This window comes from Scylla paramamosain, chromosome 4 (genome assembly GCF_035594125.1).
Source record: "Scylla paramamosain isolate STU-SP2022 chromosome 4, ASM3559412v1, whole genome shotgun sequence".
Lineage (NCBI taxonomy): Eukaryota > Metazoa > Arthropoda > Malacostraca > Decapoda > Portunidae > Scylla > Scylla paramamosain.
Window position 1 is genome coordinate 26,873,720 of NC_087154.1, and position 20,807 is coordinate 26,894,526.

Sequence of the window (20,807 nt, forward strand, 5' to 3'; positions counted from 1 at the left end):
AAAGCGTTGTGCAGCGAGGGCGTGGGAGGATGGGGGACATGCAGTTAGCAAGATCAGAAGAGCAGTTAGCGTTAAAATAGTGGTAGAAGATAGCAACAGGTTCAACATTTATAAGAGAGAAACTGAAGACTATCAGAGAGAGAGAGAGAGAGAGAGAGAGAGAGAGAGAGAGAGATGGGGGGGTTGCTGAAGACAGAGTTATTAGGGGAGAGACAGAGAGAAAGCCAAGTATAGAAGTCAGCAAACCCATACACACACGCACACATACGCTTCCCAGACATTCAAGAATTACATTTGATGTGAACTACTATTTTACTTGTTTATAATTTCACAGTTATTTACTTACGCTTCTCTCAAGTAATTGAAATGATCGACACCGAGCAAAAACAATCGGTATTTTAAGAACAGAGTATCGATTCAAGTATAGAGCATTGGAAGTACCGTAATACTATTACGAACGCGTATATAATATAGCAGCTCTACAGGCGAACACATGAGCATAATGTGTGTACGAGGTAGCCTCATATGAGTACATATGAGTACATGTGTGATTACATGTGTGGGTGACTTAGCTAGTGTCTCGTTGTTCAGAGGCTGGCACCGTTACCTACAGCGCTAATGGAAGGAGAGGTGACACAAGCCTATAGGTTGACCTCTGAGGCCCTGGGGTCGTGTGTGTGTGCGTGTGTGTGAGGGTTAGCTAACCATGGAATAATTGTTATACGGTACCGTTTAATTGTAGTTCTGTGAGTGTGAGTGGATATATAATACAAGTAGCAATTATCCTTACCAGTATTGATAACCTGCATGACTCGTACTTATATCTTGCAAGCTAGAACAGGTGTAGTTAAGTGTCGCCTGGTAGAGGTGGTGACATGGGAGGCAGGGTGTGAGGCACCCTGTGGCACTGAGGGACAGATAGAAGTTATCGAGACCGCGAAGTGACAAGACGCCCGAGTAGTTTGTGTGCAACCGACCGTGACGGTGCAAGTGCCTGCCGCCCTTGTGCTTATCTGTGTATCGTGACTGTATTGCACGGTGACTTGAGTACTGTTGTGTAATATATGGACATAAGGAGAAGCGTGTTTTGCTCTCCCTGCTCCGTGTGACTGTTCTCACTGAGAGTGACCGGGTGAGTCAGCCGCAGCCGTTCCCAGTAGCCCAAGTAAGTTCTCCCCGACACATGCCACGAACCCCGCAACGGTGTGAGACTCCCCTCGCCTGCTGGTGGAGTTACAATTCAGTACTGCGGTATTTGTGTAATCTATTTTTTTTCCCACTAGCTACGTCCACTATACGGCGTTTTTTTTTTCTAGATTTCACGAGGAGAACGGTATCTATACTGGTATCTATGATGAGTGCTTTTGATTTCATGTACCGTAGACATGTTTATTTACATGTTCGCAAAATCCTACCGTACAAGGAAGCTAAACCAAGATCCTATTACCTCATAATTGATAGTGCACTATAATATCATAGTCTTTAATATAATGAGAGCTAATGTATTTTTTACGCTTACCATAAAGCGAACCAAACAGTTTTATATTATGCTCACTCAGGAGCCCTATCAGCTGATAGACGAAAACAAAGAAGAGTTGACAGATCTTTAAATTTGCGATTGCATTGTTCTTACGAAACGTTAGGTTTTTACATCTCATGTAAAATTATTTGGGTGGAGTTGTTTCTTTTCAGTCGCTGTTCAAGTGAACTGCATGGTAAAAACATAGAACTATAATAGGAAATTTACTAGACTTCTTAATTTAAGTTCCGTAGAATCTCAACTCAATAACCAGCGTGAAAAGGAAGGGCATCCAGTTCCATATATGTGTTGTGTAAAACCTCTTCACGAGCCTTACTGGATGCTATCGATCGAACATTTCTGTTAACGATGGATCGGTAGCCTTGGGGATGGACAATTCTCCTTTGAATCAGGTATGTGCAGGTTATGAAGGTCACAGGCCTGTAAATGGTGCAAATGAATTTGTGACGCGGATGTTTACAGACACTGGTTTCATAAACAGTGATGCCTGCATATTTCTTGCCTACCTTAGAATTTTAAAACGGCTGAAAGCAACAAAAAATGCCATGTACAAACATTACAAATCCATGAACTGATGGAGATTATAAGAAATTAACTCGTAGTACAAATTTTCCTATGTGCGCAAAATGTTATCTCGTAATAGTTCTGAAGAGCTTTGACTTAACCTCTTTCTTACTCCGTTTTCCTTAGGATCTGTTGGCAAACTAGAGTTTTTGAGTGAGGGGAACTTGTTTTCAGTTCTGCCAAATTAGCCACGTCACTAACAATTTGAGAAAATTTCCTTGAAAGGTATTGTCCAAACAACAGGGCATGCTAGTTACTTGAAGAGGATATATACAGTGAGACTTCTCATTATTTGAAAGAACGGTAAATATGCAGTTTCAACCAATACTCCCCCCTCAACTCTGCCTTAACCTACTGGACACCCCCCCCCCTTCATAAGGTAAACGGTTTTATTGCCGTTTCAAGCAATACACTATACCCCTTCACATGGTCTACACCTCACTATTTGGAGAATTTCTAGTCCATTTTACCATGTCGGAAATTAATAATAAGTTTACCTTATGGGTTTGGGGGTGAGTCCAAGGGGAAGTGAAACACCTCCTCCCCACCGTTAGAAGGTTGCAAAATGTTAATTTAGGTTAGGTTACCTTATGAGGGGGAGTTCATGAGGAGTGAAGCTCCCCTGTTAGGTTATAAAATGTTAGGTTAGATTAGTTTACCTTATGGGGGTGGTCCAGGGAAGGCGAAGTCGCCTCGGTTAGAAGGTTATAAAATGTTAGGGTAAATTTGCAGCTTCAATCCTTACTCCCTAACTTAACATTATGCAACCTCCTAACGGTAGGGAGAGGTGTTTTGCTTCTACCTGGAACCCCCCATTAGGTAAACTTATTATTAATTTCTGACATGGTAAAATGGGCTAGAAATGCTCCAAAAAGTGAGGTATAGACCATGCGAAGGGCTATAGTTATGTATGGCGTATTGCTTGAAACAGCAATAAAACCAATGTTAGGTTAGGTTAGTTTACCTGGTAAATTTGCAGTTTCAACCAATACTCCAATTCTCTTTATCTCTTTCACTATAGTGAACAAGCATATGGGCCTGGTGGGAATGTGGGTTTTTTGCGTGAGGAAAGCCAAAATGAGGCATTTTTGACATTCCTGAAAAGGTTTAAGATGAGAAATGGCATTTTTTGAGAATGGAAAATTTCTAGACTATTCTAATCTAACTGGGGAAGACTTCCCCCTGGACTGCCCCCTTAAGGTCAATAAGCTAACCTAACATAACCTAAACTAGTTGGGGGGCTTTGCCTTCCCTGGACCCCCCCTTAAAGATTCTAATGTAACCTAACCTAATATTACCTAACCTAGCTGAACCTAACATTACCTAACCAAACCTACCATTACCTAACCTAACCTAAACTAGCTTGGGGGCTTCGCCCCTTATGGACCACCCGCTCTTAAGATAAACTTATTATTAATTTCCAACAGGGTAAAAATGGGCTAGAAATGCTCCAAATAGTGAAATGTAGATCTTGCGAAGGGCTATAGTTACATATAGTGTAATGCTTGAAATAGCAATAAAACTGAAAGTACTGATCATTATTAAATCTGTATTGGTAGAAAGCAATATTAAGATTGAAAATAGAAAAATCCCATCATTCTTATAAGTTCACAAACTTGCACTGAAAGTAAGTTCATAAACTCACAGTTTGTCACTGGTTGTATGTTGGGATTTTGCCAGTTTTAGGTGCAGCCATAAGAGCTATATTGGCAGTGCTGGAGTTTTGTACAGCACACAGCATGTCGGAAATTAATGATAGTGTGAGTGACAAATTTCTAATATCTTTGCCTTATGGTCTCTTGCAAACCAATGTAAAAAAAAAATAAATAAAAAAAATCTACTGTTAGATTTTGTGAGTTTAGCTGGAATTCAGTGCATCCATGCATTGTCCAACCCAATCCATTGCCCAACCCCTTGATACCACTGCTTTATCCAGCCATTGTCCACCTATTATTTTTCAAAGTTTTGTTTCAGGTGCCATTGTGTCAATCTCTTAGCAGCTACAATGAAAATATGTCATGGTCTCTTGTGCTATTATTTTTCAAAATTTTGTTTCTGATGCCATAATGTCAATCTCTTAGCAACTAAAGTGGAGATATGTCATGGTCTCTTGTGCTTAGATATTGTGAATTTGAAGGGTTTTCCCCAGCTAAGAGGTTATAACATCTGATTAGACTTAGTTTTGAAATACCTTTCATTGTTACATGGGTAAAACTAGAGGGACACAATTATAGTCTGTTCACTGGAAGTTCAATCAAGCAATGTGTATGACCTTAGGGGAGTTTGTAAGCCAAGTACTGACTGGCTGTTGCCATATATTCACAACTGAGTGTGTGTGTGTGTGTGTGTGTGTGTGTGTGTGTGTGTGTGTGTGTGTGTGTATATATATATATATATATATATATATATATATATATATATATATATATATATATATATATATATATATATATATATATATATATATATATATATATATATATATATATATATATATATATATATATATATATATATATATATATAATTTATTTATTTTTTCACTATGGATTATATTGACTTTCTCTGGGAGTGTCCCCAAGATGCTAGTCACAGCAAAAGAGCCTCCACCTCTATCCAAACACCCCTATCTTGATTGCTCAAGTCTTTAGCCTATACTAAACTTCTTTCACACATGTACTTTTTAAATTTTTCCTTCCACCTTCCAGATGGTTTTCTTCTTCTATTTTGATCTTCATTTAACTCACATTTACAATCCTGAGAAATATCTTGCTTATTATCTATATGTGGTCATACCATACGCAGGGAAGCCACAGAACGCTTGACTTCTGATCTTTCTAAAATTTCTGATTGGGGCAGAGCAAATTTAGTATTGTTCAATGCTTCAAAAACTGAATTCCTCCATCTATCAACTTGACACAACCTTCCAGACAACTATCCCCTCTTCTTCAGTGACACTCAACTGTTCCCCTCTTCTACACTGAATTTCCTCAGTCTGTCCTTTACTTATAATCTGAACTGGAAACTTGACATCTCATCTCTAGCTAAAACAGCTTCTATGAAGTTAGGCATTGTGAGATGTCTCTGCCAGTTTTTCTCACCCCCCCAGCTGCTAACTCTGTACAAGGGCCTTATCCATCCATGTATGGAGTATGCTTCACATGTCTGGGGGGGTTCCACTCGTACTGCTCTTCTAGACAGGGTGGAATCAAAAGCTTTTCGCCTCATCAACTCCTCTCCTCTAACTGACTGTCTTCAGCCTCTCTCTCATTGCTGCAATGTTGCATCTCTAGCTGTCTTTTACTGCTATTTTCATGCTAACTGCTCTTCTGATCTTGCTAACAGCATGCCTCCCCTCCTCCCGCGGCCTCGCTGCACAAGACTTTCTTCTTTCTCTCACCCCTATTCTGTCCACATCTCTAATGCAAGAGTTAACCAGTATTCTCAATCATTCATCCCTTTCTCTGGTAAACTCTGGAACTCCCTGCCTGCTTCTGTATTTCCACCTTCCTATGACTTGAATTCCTTCAAGAGGAAGGTTGCAAGACACTTATCCTTCAATTTTTCACTACCGCTTTGGATCCTTTTTATGGGACTGGCATTTCAGTGGGCATTTTTTATCGGATTTTTTGTTGCCCTTGGTCAGTGTCCCTCCTACATAAAAAAAAAAAAAAAATGTGTTCCTTTTCACTCAACCCACCAGTCCTTGATTCACACCACTTACAAAGATACTTGTACCATATCTTTTATACATGCTTTATTTGCTCTCACTCCTATATTGCCACTGCATATGCTCCTCTCTGATTATATTAATTTCTACAGCATGTACTCTGATTGCTATGTGCTATTACTATTTCTTGTTCAGGTCCATCATCTATATGTTAATGGTGGTAGTGAAATACAATTCCTTAAACCTTTCTAAAGATCTGTAGACACTTTTGTTCCATTTATAGATCTTGCAAATGTTCTTATATTTGTTTTCACAACCCCTCTCTCTCTCTCTCTCTCTCTCTCTCTCTCTCTCTCTCTCTCTCTCTCTCTCTCTCTCTCTCTCTCTCTCTCTCTCTCTCTCTCTCTCTCTCTCTCTCTCTCTCTCTCTCTCTCTCTCTCTCTCTCTCTCTCTCTCTCTCTCTCTCTCTCTCTCTCTCTCTCTCTCTCTCTCTCTCTCTCTCTCTCTCTCTTGCTTTCCTGTCCATCTTACCTTGTTTACACAACATTTTCCTTAGATTCACATCTATTTTCAACCCCCATAACTACCTCCAACTACTCCAACCTCCATAACTACCTTCCAACAGCTGGCACTCTAACCTTTTAAGATATCTTAAGGTTACATGCCTCTATTTTCCTCTGCACAAAAATCATTTAATTTTATCTAACATTCATCTTCAGTTTTCATATATACACCATAGAATTGATCCACCAATCTGGAGTTCCTGTCACTCTACAAGCAAATTTATTACTACAGCTCCTCCCACTTTATTTCATTTTAGCCTAGCACATATATTTTTTTACTTTAGCTTTCATCTACCTCATAAAATCATCCTTAAGAATACTTATTCATAGAGATGATACACTTTTCATTTATATAGCAAAAGTCTCTCTCCATGCATTCCCATTTCCACACAAGTATTTGTCTCCCAATGAAAAACCTGAAGTCTTCCAACAAATATGCACCCTTCTTCACAATAAATTTTGAAAACTTGACAAAGGAGGTCCTTATTAGCCCTTTTATATACTTTTTCCAGGTCTATGAGAGTTGCATATATATTTTTGTTTTCCTTAGTAATCTCTGTTATCATTTTGTGAATATTAACTTTTACAACCTTTTCCTCTCCAAAATCCTACCTACTCCTCATTAACTTTCATCTCAAGTCACTTCTGTTAATCTCTCAGTAAACACTCTCCCATTAACTTTTCTTGGCACACAGAAAAATTATTCCTCCATAACTATTGCTGGGCATAGTACTACTCATATAATTAATGAGATATGGTTGAGATTATTATGGTTCACATCATAAAAGCTTACTAAAGGGAGTGAAGAGGGGATTGGGAGTTCCTACAACCTGTACTTTCATATTAGGCATAATATTTGTCTTCCTCTTCTCATCTGGTACTTCTTGCCTTCATGCCAGATTACATACCAGACCATGCCATGACCATACCATGTATTACTTCATCATCTCTGTACTTTAATATTTCCAGTTATTCCATCCATGCCTGCAGATTTCCTACACTTTAGCATGGATATTGTTTTCTCTTTCTCTTCCTCATCCTTGCCAATTTCTTTATGTAAAAACGCTCACTCCATATTCCATATTTATGCTGGGCACTATTGCTTCCAGTACTGTCTTCTTATTCATTAAACCATCAAAATGTGCTTTCTAAAACCATTTCCTCTCCTCCCTGGTATCTGTGAGAGTTCCATCCTTTCTTTTTATTCTCACACTTCCACATTCCCAGTCTCTGTCTCTTAACTTCTTTCCAAAACAAATTCTCATTGAAGTTTTCTTTCACCTGTCCACCAAACTCTTCATCTATCCTCTCTTTGCTTTCTCTAATTAGTTTCTTAGTTTTCCTCTTCCAAGACCTGAACTCATCTTGTTACCTTCTTTAGTTTTCTCGTACTTTTTTTCACATTTTCTCATGTGGTCTCTCCTCTTTTATGGCCTCATCAGTCTTAGCAGTCTACCATGCACTTCTCTTTCTCTGCCTCCAGGCCTTATGTACTCAACTACATCTGTTGCTACTGTAGTCATTGCGCCTTTAAATGTATTGAATCCCTCCTTTACACTTGATTCCTATGTAACTGCAGCCCTAGCTTCTCTCAGTTCCTCTTTTCTGTTCATCTTTGGACAACTGTTATTTTTAATTACTGTACCAATTCTTACTGATAAAAACAAGACTCCATCTAAAATGCCATAATATCAGATAATTGAAGAATTCTGGGCAACTTGTCCAACAAACTTGGTGTGATTTTGGACAAAAATATAAAGGATGTAAGTATTGCATTGATGTGCATTTTCCTGTAAGCAACTGCTCTATCTTTCATAAACTTAGGGAAGTAGTGTTTTAAAATTTATAAGTTTCATTCTATTAGAAAAAATGAGGAATGTAGGTTCTCATGCCACAACAGTCCTGTATTAGTTATGTGGTGCACACTGAACCAGTAGTAATTCCCTATGAAAATCTGAATCAGATAGCCTCTGTTCTTCCAGATTAGTAAAAACCTAATTAAAGAAGTACTCATATTGGGAGAGGTAGACAGAAGAAGGAAATATATGCCAGTATAATTGGCAGAGGTTTGAAAAGAGTAATTGCTGGGCATGGTACTACTCATATAACTTATGAGATGTGGTTGAGAGTATTATGGTTCACATCATAAAAGCTTACTAAAGGGAGTGAAGAGGGGATTGGGAGTCCCATTTTTTATCTTTACTCCCACAACAGGACAAGACTCAATTAAGATGCTTTGAAAATTGTTTTCTGGCCATTTATACAGTCCATGGCAGACAATTTTAAGCATATCTAGAGATTATTTTGCCTTTGGGTTGTCTCATGCCAGCATGGTGGAGGTGTTCAACCAACAGACAATATCACCAAGTTTTCCTATTCCTTTCCTGTGCCCTCCCCAAAAACCTTCACAACACTAATCATGTCTCTCCTTGATGCTTCAGCCCTCTTCTTTTTGTAATAGTGTTGTCTCATGAACTCTCAAGCATGATTACATCATGAGAATATCCCATCTAGACTCATTAGATTTACTTTACGTTCTTGTAACAACCATTGCCACAGATAACCGTTATGGCTCTCTACTGATCATAACAGTGTTGTTACAAGCAAGAGTAGAACCACATTCAATAACCTTGGTGTGTCATTCTAAAATGTGGCACCATACCTCCCATCCACCGGCATCCCATTTAGTGGCAGCCATGAATACAAAATTGCATGGGAAAAATGTGTTTGAAATATGCTCTTGTTGCTCCATGGAGTGGCATGAAAATGTATACAAGATACATGCATGATCCTATAAAGGGTTTAGGGCAACCTCAGTCTGATTAATGTATAAGTAACTAAGGAGACTTTTACAATCCTGATTAATCCATACTTGACAAGTTAGTGTTTTCAGCAAGATCTTATCATACGAAAGACAGTGATGCACTATAATGAACATTTGTGAATTCAAAGTAAAAATCTTGTGACTAATACCCATTAGTGATATTTTATAATGAACCTATAAAACATCATTACACAGGCCCATCGAGAGCAGCGACGGGCAGAGTCTTTTCAACGTGGGGGAAGACTAGAAGAAGCTGCTGAGTGTCATGGCAGAGCTGCTGAGCTGTTGAAAGCAGCATTAACCCTAACCAAAAACAATCTTGCCCTCCAAAGCATTACTCTGCAGTATGATCACCACCTGCGACAGCATCAGCTTCTCAGGTAACTTTTCTTAATACTCATGAATTAGAAAGCACTAATTGGTGACATTTTTAATAATAATATCATTGTTTCAAAACTTAATAGAACATTGTATACAGTGGAGTCTTGGAAATCTGAAGGACACAAGACTCAAAAGTTTGATTAAATTTTTAATATATATATATATATATATATATATATATATATATATATATATATATATATATATATATATATATATATATATATATATATATATATATATATATATAAAATGATGATAAAGCATAAGTATAGGGAATTACAGTATAAATGCTGTGCTCACTTATTGTTTAGTTCTGGAGATGCCCCACTTGCCACCTGAGGATATATATATATATATATATATATATATATATATATATATATATATATATATATATATATATATATATATATATATATATATATATATATATATATATATATATATATAGTGGAACCTCAGCTCTCAAACTTAATTTGTTCCTGAATGCCATTCAAAATCTGAAATGTTCTAAACTGAAAATGTTTTCCCCATAAGAATCATTGTAAAATGGATTAATCCATTCCCAGACACCAGTCTACACTGTCTTAGCCATGATGGCTGCTTCACAACACCTCCAGCTCACAAATTATTTATCCAGAAAGGATGTAATGAATGAACTTAGTAACACAGAACTCATCAGAAGATACTGTTTAGACCAATCTAATGAGGGAAGTATTACAGAGGAACACAGAGAGGAGCAACCCACTAACTACCAAAATAAAGGTGATCCTTAGACATACTTAGACATCTTGCTGTTGGGAAAAGCTACTGGAAAAATGCAGTTGTTCAGTAGTGATGGCATTGGGGGTTACTGAGAGACAGGATTACTCTTGAGCTCTGGAAACTATTTGTTTACATCAAGGCTTTTCAACGGAATCACATTTACCTTATTTCAAAGATTGATTTACTGTCTTACATTATGTGTCCCTCCTCCAAGTATATAAAAATGAAGTAGATATTTATAGAAACTATAAATTATTAATAAATGGCAGCTTTTTGCTGTCTTAATATTTGAAATCAAGTAACTTTGTTCAAGAACCGAATTATGGTACCACAGCGAAAGCAATAATGACTTCAAAATTTAGTTTGAAAACTGAAAAAGGTGTTTGGTACCTGAGGTTCCACTGTATATATATATATATATATATATATATATATATATATATATATATATATATATATATATATATATATATATATATATATATATATATATATATATATATATATATATATATATATATATATATATATATATATATATATGTATATATACACACACACACACACACACACACACACACACACACACACACACACACACACACACACACATATAGAGCTTAACTTTCATTTTCAATTTATTACAAAGGTTCCGCAGCAAACAGCTGGAGAAGTACGTGAAAGCAATGGAGAACCAGCGTGTGAAGATTGGGAGTGTGAGTGGAAGCAGTGGTTCAGGATCAGGCTCAGGTTCAGGACTAGGTTCAGGCTCTGGGAGTCGTGAACTACCCAGCTCTCTTGTGTCTAATTTTGGCAAGAGGGCTCATACAATATCAATGGAAATGGCAAAGTAAGAAATTTTTCTCATTCAAACACAGTGAAATATTGTTCCATTTAAGTAGGCATCCCTTAGTTTTTACAAAACTTCAGTACATGCATACCACCTGTATAGTTTTTTTTTTTTTTTTTTTTTTTTTTGAGCAATTTTGTGAAAGTACATCTCATATGCCATCATGTACAAAAATTATGCAGATTCAGATGACTATGCGGAGCATATTCCTTCCTTTTAACAAGGATCTGATGTATCAGTCATTAGTATTAAGTTTGCTGTCATTCTAAAGTTCCCAATTAATAGCATAAGCAGCAGGCTCACTTTTTCTTTATTAATTTCATTCATCCTAGAGGATGGTATTATTGTTTTTCCCTGTAAAATTATATATTTATATTTACAGGTATTCAGAAAAGTTTGATTCTATACTTTACCAATTAACTGTGGAAGGAAATGAAATCAAGAGCCAACAGGGACGGACAAACTTTTCACATGAATCTCAAGAGATGGCTGCTCCCTTTGAGAAATTAGCAACGTCAGCAGCAGTAGGTGGAGCCAAAGAGTTGGCAGCAGTGGTGGAGGAGTTGCGTTCACTGCATGACCACCAGACTGATCTTGTAACGCAACTCTTAAGTGAACTCTCCTCTGCTGAAAAAGAAAATTCACTTCTGAAGGCTCAGGTAAATATTTCATTAGCCCCTAAAGGACTAGTGGTGGTGGTGATTTTTGTCCCACTAGGGTCAGCCCTCCATTACTAATTCTCAAAAATAGCCTGTATTCACACACACCTTAAATTTAGCTTGCAATGGAAGAGCAAATGAAATAGACATTTTTCCCAACATGAAGTCTTCCTCTTTCTAACAATGCCATCCAGGAGTCTCTACATGTATTGGTTATGGAGGGACAGCAAGTTAAAGAGGAGATACTTTCGGAGAGAGCGAGTTGCTTGCCTGCCTTGTGTCCATGTAACTTGACTAGATATGGCTAGCACCTAATGAAAATGGGTACCATGAGCTCTCTTCACCCATGCTAAGCAGTTTTATTGAGTTTCTACCCAATTGCACTTTTATTAAGACAAGCAGCAAATGGAGTTGAGGTCTGAGAGTAGGTGGAAGTGGGCAGGGAATCAGATTCATCAGAATCACTATCACTGTGTTTAACCATGGTGAGAGTGAGGCAGAGACTGAAAAATTAGCCTAACTAGCTTGCAGGCAGTATTACCAAAGACCAAACTACAAAAATTGACAAAAAGGAGCTAAGTTTAGTGTAAAAATTTCAAAGTGGTTATAACCACCTTTGGTTCTTGCTTGGTGAAGTGGCAATAGCCAGCTCTGGTCCTTTAGGGGTTAATTATATATATATATATATATATATATATATATATATATATATATATATATATATATATATATATATATATATATATATATATATATATATATATATATTCACACACACACACAGTGGAACCTTGGTTACTGGATGATTCCCTTTTCAAATAGATCAGTTTTCAAACAAAAAATTTTGAACTTATAATTGCTTCAGTTGCTGTACCATAAGTCAGTTCTCAAACAAAGTTACTTGATTTCATATATTAAAAGACAAAGCAAAAGCTGCAGTTTATTACTGATTTACAGTTTCTATAAATATTTCCTTCATATTTATATATTTGGAGGAGACACAGTGTGTAAGACAGCAATTTAATCTTTGAATAAAGTAAATCTGATCCCTTTGAAGAACCTTGATGTAAATAAACAGTTTTTTGGTTAGCTCAGGGAGTAATCCTGATTCCTGAGCAGCTACCTGTGGTTCTCTTGAGTACCCTATAACACCATCACTACTGCACAACTACATTTTCCTAGCAACAAGATGTTTAAGTGTTATGATCACCTTCATTTTGGAGGTAAGTGGGTTGCTCCTCTCTGTGTCAGTCTGTAAGGCTTCCCTCACTAGATCAATGACAAAGGGAACACGTGCACAGTCTAAACAATATCATCTGATGAGTTTCGTCACTGGGTTCATTCAATACATCCTTTCTAGATAAATAATTTCTGAACTGGAGATGTTATGGAGTGTCTGTCACAGGTCACTAAGACAGGGTGGAGGGATGTCTGAGAATGGATTAATCAATTTTACATTGATTCCTATAGGGAAAATAGTTTCAGTTTTTTAACATTTTGGATTTCGAACAGCATTCAGGAATTAATTAAGTTCGAGAACTGAGGTTCCACTGTGTATGTATATATTGGTTTCATGTGGCCTGATTCATCCATGTCATATCACACATATGTACAATCGCTTAAAAAGTATCTGGCCACACGTGAACATGTGATTGGGTGATTGATAGAATGCAAGTAGTGTTGAAAGGCCTGTGTGTCTCAAATATCTTGAGAATATCAGTGCTTCATATCTTTATTCAAGATCTGAGTTGATGAAAACAGACTTCTGATGCTGAGTTGATGTAAGATAACCTAGATTCTCCACACATTTGATATTTTCCATATATCTTCCTCACTTGTGTCAAATTGACTCAAGGTATTTATAGCTGGATACTTTTTTGAGTGATTGTACTTGTTTTGTAGCTTATCTTGCCTCTCAGGATATACTTCTTATGATGTATCATGTATAATTTGCTTTATATCCCATTCATAACAGAATTGTCCTAAAGATAATATAATGTATATTAATAAGAGTGTCTGTCTGTCTTGTGTTTTCACTGTGATGTGGCTTAATTTGGAGTAGCCAATAACCTCTGTTGACCCTGTCATGAGTAAAAAAAGAAAAAAGTGCAGCTTCACAATAAGTTAACTGCAAAAATACTATATGAATTTAATATGCAGAGTGGGAACAGAGCAGGTCTGGCAAGCAGATTTACTCCAAGGCTGTGTCCATTTTGTTCTAAAGCTGCACATTTTCAGTGAACAGCACAACACAGTCACTTTTATTTTCCATAAAGAAATTTTATACAATTGGTTAGTAATAAAGGCAAGAATAAGTTGAAAACATGAATGTACCTAAACTTTCATATATCTAGAGATTTTTATCTTCACACAACATAATAGCTTGACTAAATTCAAGTTAAATAGTTCAGATTTTACCCTAATTGTGTAAAATTACTTACTTGCTTACCTATTCTAATTAAAGTCACCATTTTATTTCACAGAAAGAAATCTTCATTGCATGTGCTTACCTGTTCTAATTAAAGCCACCATTTTGTTTCACAAAGAAATCTTCATTGCATGTTTGTATTATTCTAGAATAAGATTCCATAGAAAGACAAGTTCCTAAATGTAAAATTTTTCTTAAGGTACGGGAGTTGCAGGCTCGGTGTGAAGGCTATGAAAGTGAACGGAGGAGACTGCGGGCCATGGCAGACTCCAGTTGCTCACCTTTTGTGTTCTCACCACTGAGTGAGTTCTCTCCAGACCCTCCAAATGTGCCTGATCTGGCTCCTTTGGAGATGCCTCCATTGGACTTCTTAGACAACCATGAGGCAGACTCTTAGTAGGAGTTAAATCATTGACACAGTAGAGTGCAAGATTCTGGGAATGTACCATATATCTTGTATTCAATCCAGTTTTGTGTTTCATTGCAGGAAAACCATCTGCTATTCATCATCTATACATACAACCATTGTATGATGGTTTTGCATTGATATAACCCAAATTACCAGAATTTTCCTAAGTAATTCAGTCAGTTAATATATGTATCTCCTCTTGTTAGTATTATTATTTTACATACAACTGACTTTACTCATTATTGAAAAAACTTCTTCCAGTCTCTTTCAAGAGTAAAACGAGATAAAAAGTATCCTTGAATTATATGTTTGTATTTAATGCCATTGCTTTTGCATCAATGTCAGTAAAAGGGAGCAGAAGAATCTTGGATATACAATATATTTTCTTATTATTGTTCATTAGTCATTTCTTGATGTTCTCTGTCTGTGTGTTTGTCCATTTCTCTCTCTCTCTCTCTCTCTCTCTCTCTCTCTCTCTCTCTCTCTCTCTCTCTCTCTCTCTCTCTCTCTCTCTCTCTCTCTCTCTCTCTCTCTCTCTCTCTCTCTCTCTCTCTCTCTCTCTCTCTCTCTTTCTCAGAACTGGGAACAGAATTATTATTAATAAAGTTTTTATATCATGCAAAACAAGGTTTGCATTATTATAAGTCTGCATTCATGTGTATGCAGTTTGACATTCTAAGGATATAATCCATATTTCCCTGTACACTATAAGTCATGTGTTGCAAGGATTACTCAAATACCATAAAGTTGGGAAGGCTATACATGCTGTAAATCAGTCATGGACTTGTGTTGCCTAGGTCATGAGCAAATGGTATGCATATATATTCTTTTCTACATAGTGTGCACCAGGCCAGCCCAGTTCATTAATAGCTCATTCTTCCTGTATAGCCCAGGTGTGCAACTTGCATATAGTATGTGCACTTAGAATTAAGTATCTTTGAAATAAGTATAAATTTAAATAAAGAAAAAAAAAAAAGGAAAGGAAATGGCATCTGCAAACTTTTGATTTTATTTTGGGTTTTAGCTGCAAGCTTGAGTTTACTTCATTTTGGATATTAGTTCCTGTGTACAAAATAATTCCTTGTGTGTTAGTTTATAATGGTCACATCTCAGAAACTCCTTTTTTTTTTTCTGTGAATAACTTGGAAATTTGCTTCCTTCCTTTTTATGCTTACAATACAAACCATTGATGTGTGTTTGACAAAGGAGTGATGGAGACAGCACACTTGACTCTCACTGCCATCTGAAGTGACTATAGGTATTATATAATTTTCCCATTGAACTCCAGTCAGTTATTTTCTAATTAAATGGTTGCACTTGCCCAATAAAAAAAAGTTACGTAATTCATCATTGTCATTTTAATAAGTGACAAAATTATTTTTTTAGGTTGTGACAGTTTTAGTCTACTGTTTCTTAAGGTATCTTGTTATTAAAACTAAGAATTTGTTTTAATTAGGGAAAAGAAGAACTTGAATAATTTGGCATCATCCAAAAGTAACAAATATATGAAAATATCCAGAAATATCTTTAAAAAAGCTGATAATACAAAATTATCTGCATTCTGCATAATATTTTAGTGCTAAATTGCATTTCATATCTGGAAATTCTTTAAAACTTGCCCATGCAGTATCATCTGCTATTTATTTTTCTATTTGTATGTTTACAGGATTAATATAGTGCAATATTGGTGTCAGTTTTGAATATCTACAATTGCAAACCATGGAATGTTCTAGGAACTTATATCTACATATTGAAAATGTTGTCACAATGTATTCAGTATTCAATTCTATATTGAATATTAGAGAAGCATACAAGTAGTTAGCAGTTCTTGGTAACTTACAAGATTTGTTTGTTAGTTGAATTCAAGTCTTTTTGACTAAATTCACACAAGTTTCTATGAAGCAGTGAAATGCACAAAATTAATTTTTGTCAGCTTTATGGGATAGAAATTTATCTGCTGGCACAGGTAGCAATATTTCTACTAGTTCACTGTAGTGTGCAGATAAAACTAAGCTTTTCTTATATATTTATATCTTTCTGACAATTGTCTTAATTTTTCCAACACTTACATACTGTGACAAATTTCAGGTGAATTAAGATATTAATTTTGAGCTTTGTTTCAGTATAAAGTGCTTGAGATACATCTTATAATATAGTTTCAAATACAATGAGCACTGCCAAAAGTTACCTTATTGTAGCAGTGAGCAATGTTTGTGCCACCTACTTTCTGAGTTTTCTGTATCAGAAGGTATACTGACCTCACTGTTTTGCGTGTTTGCATCTTTAAATTGTTTTTCTCAAGTGTGACTGCATGTTGCCACAGTTTCAATAGGTAGTGTACCCAGCCATTTTGGTATTTTCTATTCCTCATCCCATTTGAATCTTATGTTTACTTGAATATTTTTTAAAGCCTTTAGCTCATGAAGGAGACATCTGGACATGAGGCTTTTTTTTTTTTTTCTTTTTTTTTTTTTTTTTTTTAATGAGGGAATGGTGAATGGCATGGAGCATGAGCTTAACATAAAAAAAAAAAAAAAAAACAGTTATGAGATCTGTGGACTATACAATGCAAAAGTTCTGGGTATTTTTCCATGTTGAACATCTCTTAGCACCTTTTGTGCTTTTTTATGAGAGGACACTCAAGTGGAAGACTAAAAAACTGTTTAGTGTGGAAATTGCTTTAGATAGTAGCAGATGTCTTGGTTATCACCAATATTCTAATGATATTAAAGTATTGCTATCATAATAGTTAATTTAGAAACCATCTTTTTCTTACACAGCTGTAGCATTGATACCATAATAGCTTGTTGCTGTAATCCTATTTTCTGGTTCTTAATGTGGTGATATGCTACATATATGGTTTCCTGCCACTTGCCTTCCCTTCCTAATGTGAAAACAGATGTATGATGATCAAGTACTTAACTCATTCTTTTTCATAATAATAACAAAGAGAGATCCCCAGAGATTGTAGAGATATATGAGTTTGATTCATGTTATGAAGAGGTACAAAAAATTGTAGCTCTGTTAATATATGTTTATGATCATGTTTTTTGGATGGTATTCCAGAACTGGCAGTAAGTGGATGCTATCGTAAATATTTTTTATTCCACTTTTTATCTTGAAAATTATTGGTATATATATATATATATATATATATATATATATATATATTCAGTCCACAGAAAGACAAGTCTTTTCAGAGGTTAGCAGGGAGGTTTACCAAAGTACCATGGAACATTGGCTTAAGACATCTTAGCAGGACGCTTTCATCATGAAGGGTGACAGAGAAAGTTGTCGCTACCTAAGCCTGGGTTTGAACCCAGGCCTTTTTAGCTGCAAGCTAACCATACTAATCCCTCTACCAATAGGATGCTCTCTTTGCTCTTCAGATGCAAAAAGTTAAAACTGAGAGAATGCATTAATGTGTGTACCTTACCTCATTTATTTCCTTTTAATGGCAATGGCAGGCTGGTACAAGTATATAAGACAGATGGACATATACATTAGTTATCAATCATGAATTTTACAATGTGCATGATTTTAACCCTATATTACCTATACACAAACTGCCATTAAGTCATCAGGTTCCATAATTTGGTCATAATTATATCACAAAATCTAACAAATCCAGATAATAAGATAGTTACTGTTCTTTGGAGTACAATTTGTGGAGATTGCAGTATTTTACATAAATATTTTGTCAATTATTGGGCTGAATATGCAAACTACAGTACTGGTCAATCTTCCTTTGTACACACTAATTACTAAACACCATAATGCCTGCTAATTTGTCCAGCACCACTCATTATACTTTCATGTCTTATCAATTTCTTTACCATAAGAGATACTATTTGCAGCTTTACTTTTCTTTTACCTATACTCCTTTATCCAAGTTAATATCATTATTTATTCACCTGTTTACAAAAAAATGTCATGGTTGGTCATATGGCCTGTAGTCATAGTAAACATCTTATTTTATACCATAACAGCACAATATGTATTTTGATTTCTAAGAAAACATAAGCATACATTTTCCTCTTACTTTTGGCCCAACTGTAATGCATTGTTATAATATAGTACATTTCAGAATAATATAGGGTGTATCATAGTCCTGCTCAAATTTACTTTTCACAAGTCAAATATTATTAAAACTCTGTCATATGGAGCATTCTCTTACCCTTATCGCTGTTCCTCAGTAATGTAATGTGTTATAAGGACAAGTAATATACAAACTAATTTCTTTCTTTTGATGTATATTACCTTATTCTTTAATTGAAATTTATCCCACCTGATGGCAGCTGCTGCTTATGTAAACTCTGAAGACAGTATGCACTGCCACAAAGAAATTAATCTTTATAAGTATGAATGGGGGGACCAAAATAATATTTGTTTTTTAAGACAGCTTCATACTTTACAAATATCTGTATCAGAGCTAGTTTAAAGGCTACTGGAAAGTTAGGTCAGACTGTCAAAGCTGTTGCTGCTGCTGCTACATATTTTCAATTTATCATCATGGACTAGTATGCATAAATGTATAAAACTATTGTTACTTTTATACTTAATATGAAGATTTGTATCACAGCTATGTGAATAACATAAAGTGTTTACAGTATTTTTGTTTTGTTTTTTATACTGAAACCTTTCAGAGAGAGAGGATCAAGAAAACACAAAACTGAATTTGTACATTACTTACAACTAGCATATGTTATGAGACTTGAGAGCCCATAGTCAATGGGTGGAAAATTACCAAAAGACAATATCTTGCTTGATGCCATCACATTCTCATAACAGATTATAAAAATAAAATGAGCGATTGAAATTATGATTACTTCAGAAAAATATTGTGCCGCAAAGTAAATTCATTTTGTGTGTCTCATGGCCTACTAGAACAAAGAATTTCCATCCTTGTCCTTACATTCTCCACCTTGCATATAGTACCTAATTTCAAAATTAGCCCTCGTATAAGGGAAGGCTTAGCTGACCTATAAATGTTACCAACCTTTGCAGATTAACTACCAGACTTGTCTATGCCTTTTACAAAATCTATTAAAAATGAAAGCTATCCTTTCATATTTCTCACATAATTGCAAAGCAAATATCAGAACATGTATGTAATTGTTCAAGAATAGTCTGAGGCAGTCATACACTGAGGGAAGCTTCAGTATCTTCCTTTTGACATGGTCATTAAAGGATTCAGATTTGTTGTCTTAGGTTTTGGCACTTTTCATCCATTACCTGAAGCATTCCCTAATGCATGAACACAAAACAAAATAAGACTTTCTTCCCAAATGGGTACCTAGTTTCTTTCAGTGAACTGTGTGATTCATCATTGATCTCTACCCTCCCTCACTCTACTTGTTTTCTTGAAATGAGACACCTTTCACAATATTTCACATACTCAAAGACTAGACTAAGTAATGTTTGTTATTTCCACAGGCATAAAACTACTTGGTGTGAAGCCATATATGAAATACATTCTATACTTTTCCATGAGTTCCTTCGAACTTGTTTTAAAAGAAATTATCTTGCAATTCTTATACTGTACTGTAAGATAAAAATAATTTATGGTTACATTTCGGTATTTCTAGTTTATAAGCCTACATAATGAAAGACAAATTTATTTTCAGCAGGTGACAATATCTGACATTAATTATGGCAAACACTTCCTCTGGGTGTATTTTATTGTCTGTCACTTGCCTATTCACTTTACACAATTCTGTGTAAGTTTTGATGAATTCAGCAAAATTCACAAAGTTCATTATTTAAGCTATTTCACAGGGAAGAGACACTTTCTTTGCCTTTCTCATTTTGAGAAGCATCTAGCACAATCTTGTTCTCTCCAGACTCTTGCATTACTACAGCAAAATCTTTGGGTTTGATATCAAGAACAATGCCAACACCAGCATCTGGTGATACAGCTTCACTTTCACCTTCTTCTGGTACTGAAGCTAAGTATTCTTCATTGGTGGTGTAGGTGACCTGGCAGGAAAGTAATCACTGGTATATAGCAGTGTTTTAAGTACGATATCCTACATATGAAGTACTAATTATTCTTAAGGTATACATTAGTACTAGTAGTAGTAGTAGTAGTAGCAGTATCATTGACAATTTCATGAACAAACTACACAATGAAATTTAGATTCATCAAAGT

The 20,807-nt window shown here is 35.7% G+C and overlaps 2 protein-coding genes across 15 annotated transcripts in view; one reads left to right on the forward strand and one right to left on the reverse strand.

Moving 5' to 3' along the window:
- Window positions 1–1,655: 1,655 nt before the first annotated feature.
- On the forward strand, window positions 1,656–19,268 carry LOC135099927 (nuclear receptor-binding factor 2-like). 2 transcript variants are annotated; one of them, XM_064002638.1, is made up of 5 exons: window positions 1,656–1,932; window positions 9,357–9,541; window positions 10,969–11,160; window positions 11,543–11,819; window positions 14,447–19,268. In XM_064002638.1, exons 1-5 carry the CDS (start codon window positions 1,909–1,911, stop codon window positions 14,642–14,644), a joined length of 876 nt encoding a protein of 291 aa, XP_063858708.1. In that variant the 5' UTR covers window positions 1,656–1,908; the 3' UTR covers window positions 14,645–19,268. The 2 variants fall into 2 exon arrangements, with proteins under 2 accessions (XP_063858708.1, XP_063858707.1); XM_064002637.1 differs by having other exon boundaries at window positions 1,677–1,932; window positions 10,960–11,160.
- Window positions 19,269–19,329: 61 nt separating this feature from the next.
- The window catches only part of LOC135099926 (monocarboxylate transporter 1-like), a 77,793-nt gene continuing 76,315 nt past the window's right edge, over window positions 19,330–20,807 (reverse strand). For all 13 annotated transcript variants that reach the window (XR_010268448.1, XR_010268447.1, XM_064002626.1 and 10 more), the window contains one exon: window positions 19,330–20,635. Coding sequence is in view for 11 of the 13 variants with exons in the window: in XM_064002626.1 (XP_063858696.1) it covers window positions 20,429–20,635 (207 nt within the window). In the remaining 2 variants the exon portion in view is untranslated. The remainder of the gene's footprint in view (window positions 20,636–20,807) is intronic.

Coding starts and splice junctions, on each gene's coding strand:
- LOC135099927 (XM_064002637.1), top strand. CDS start 1,909: ATGGACAATTCTCCTTTGAATCAG. Junction 1,933..9,356: donor ACAATTCTCCTTTGAATCAG/GTATGTGCAGGT, acceptor ATCATTACACAG/GCCCATCGAGAGCAGCGACG. Junction 11,161..11,542: donor ATATCAATGGAAATGGCAAA/GTAAGAAATTTT, acceptor TTATATTTACAG/GTATTCAGAAAAGTTTGATT.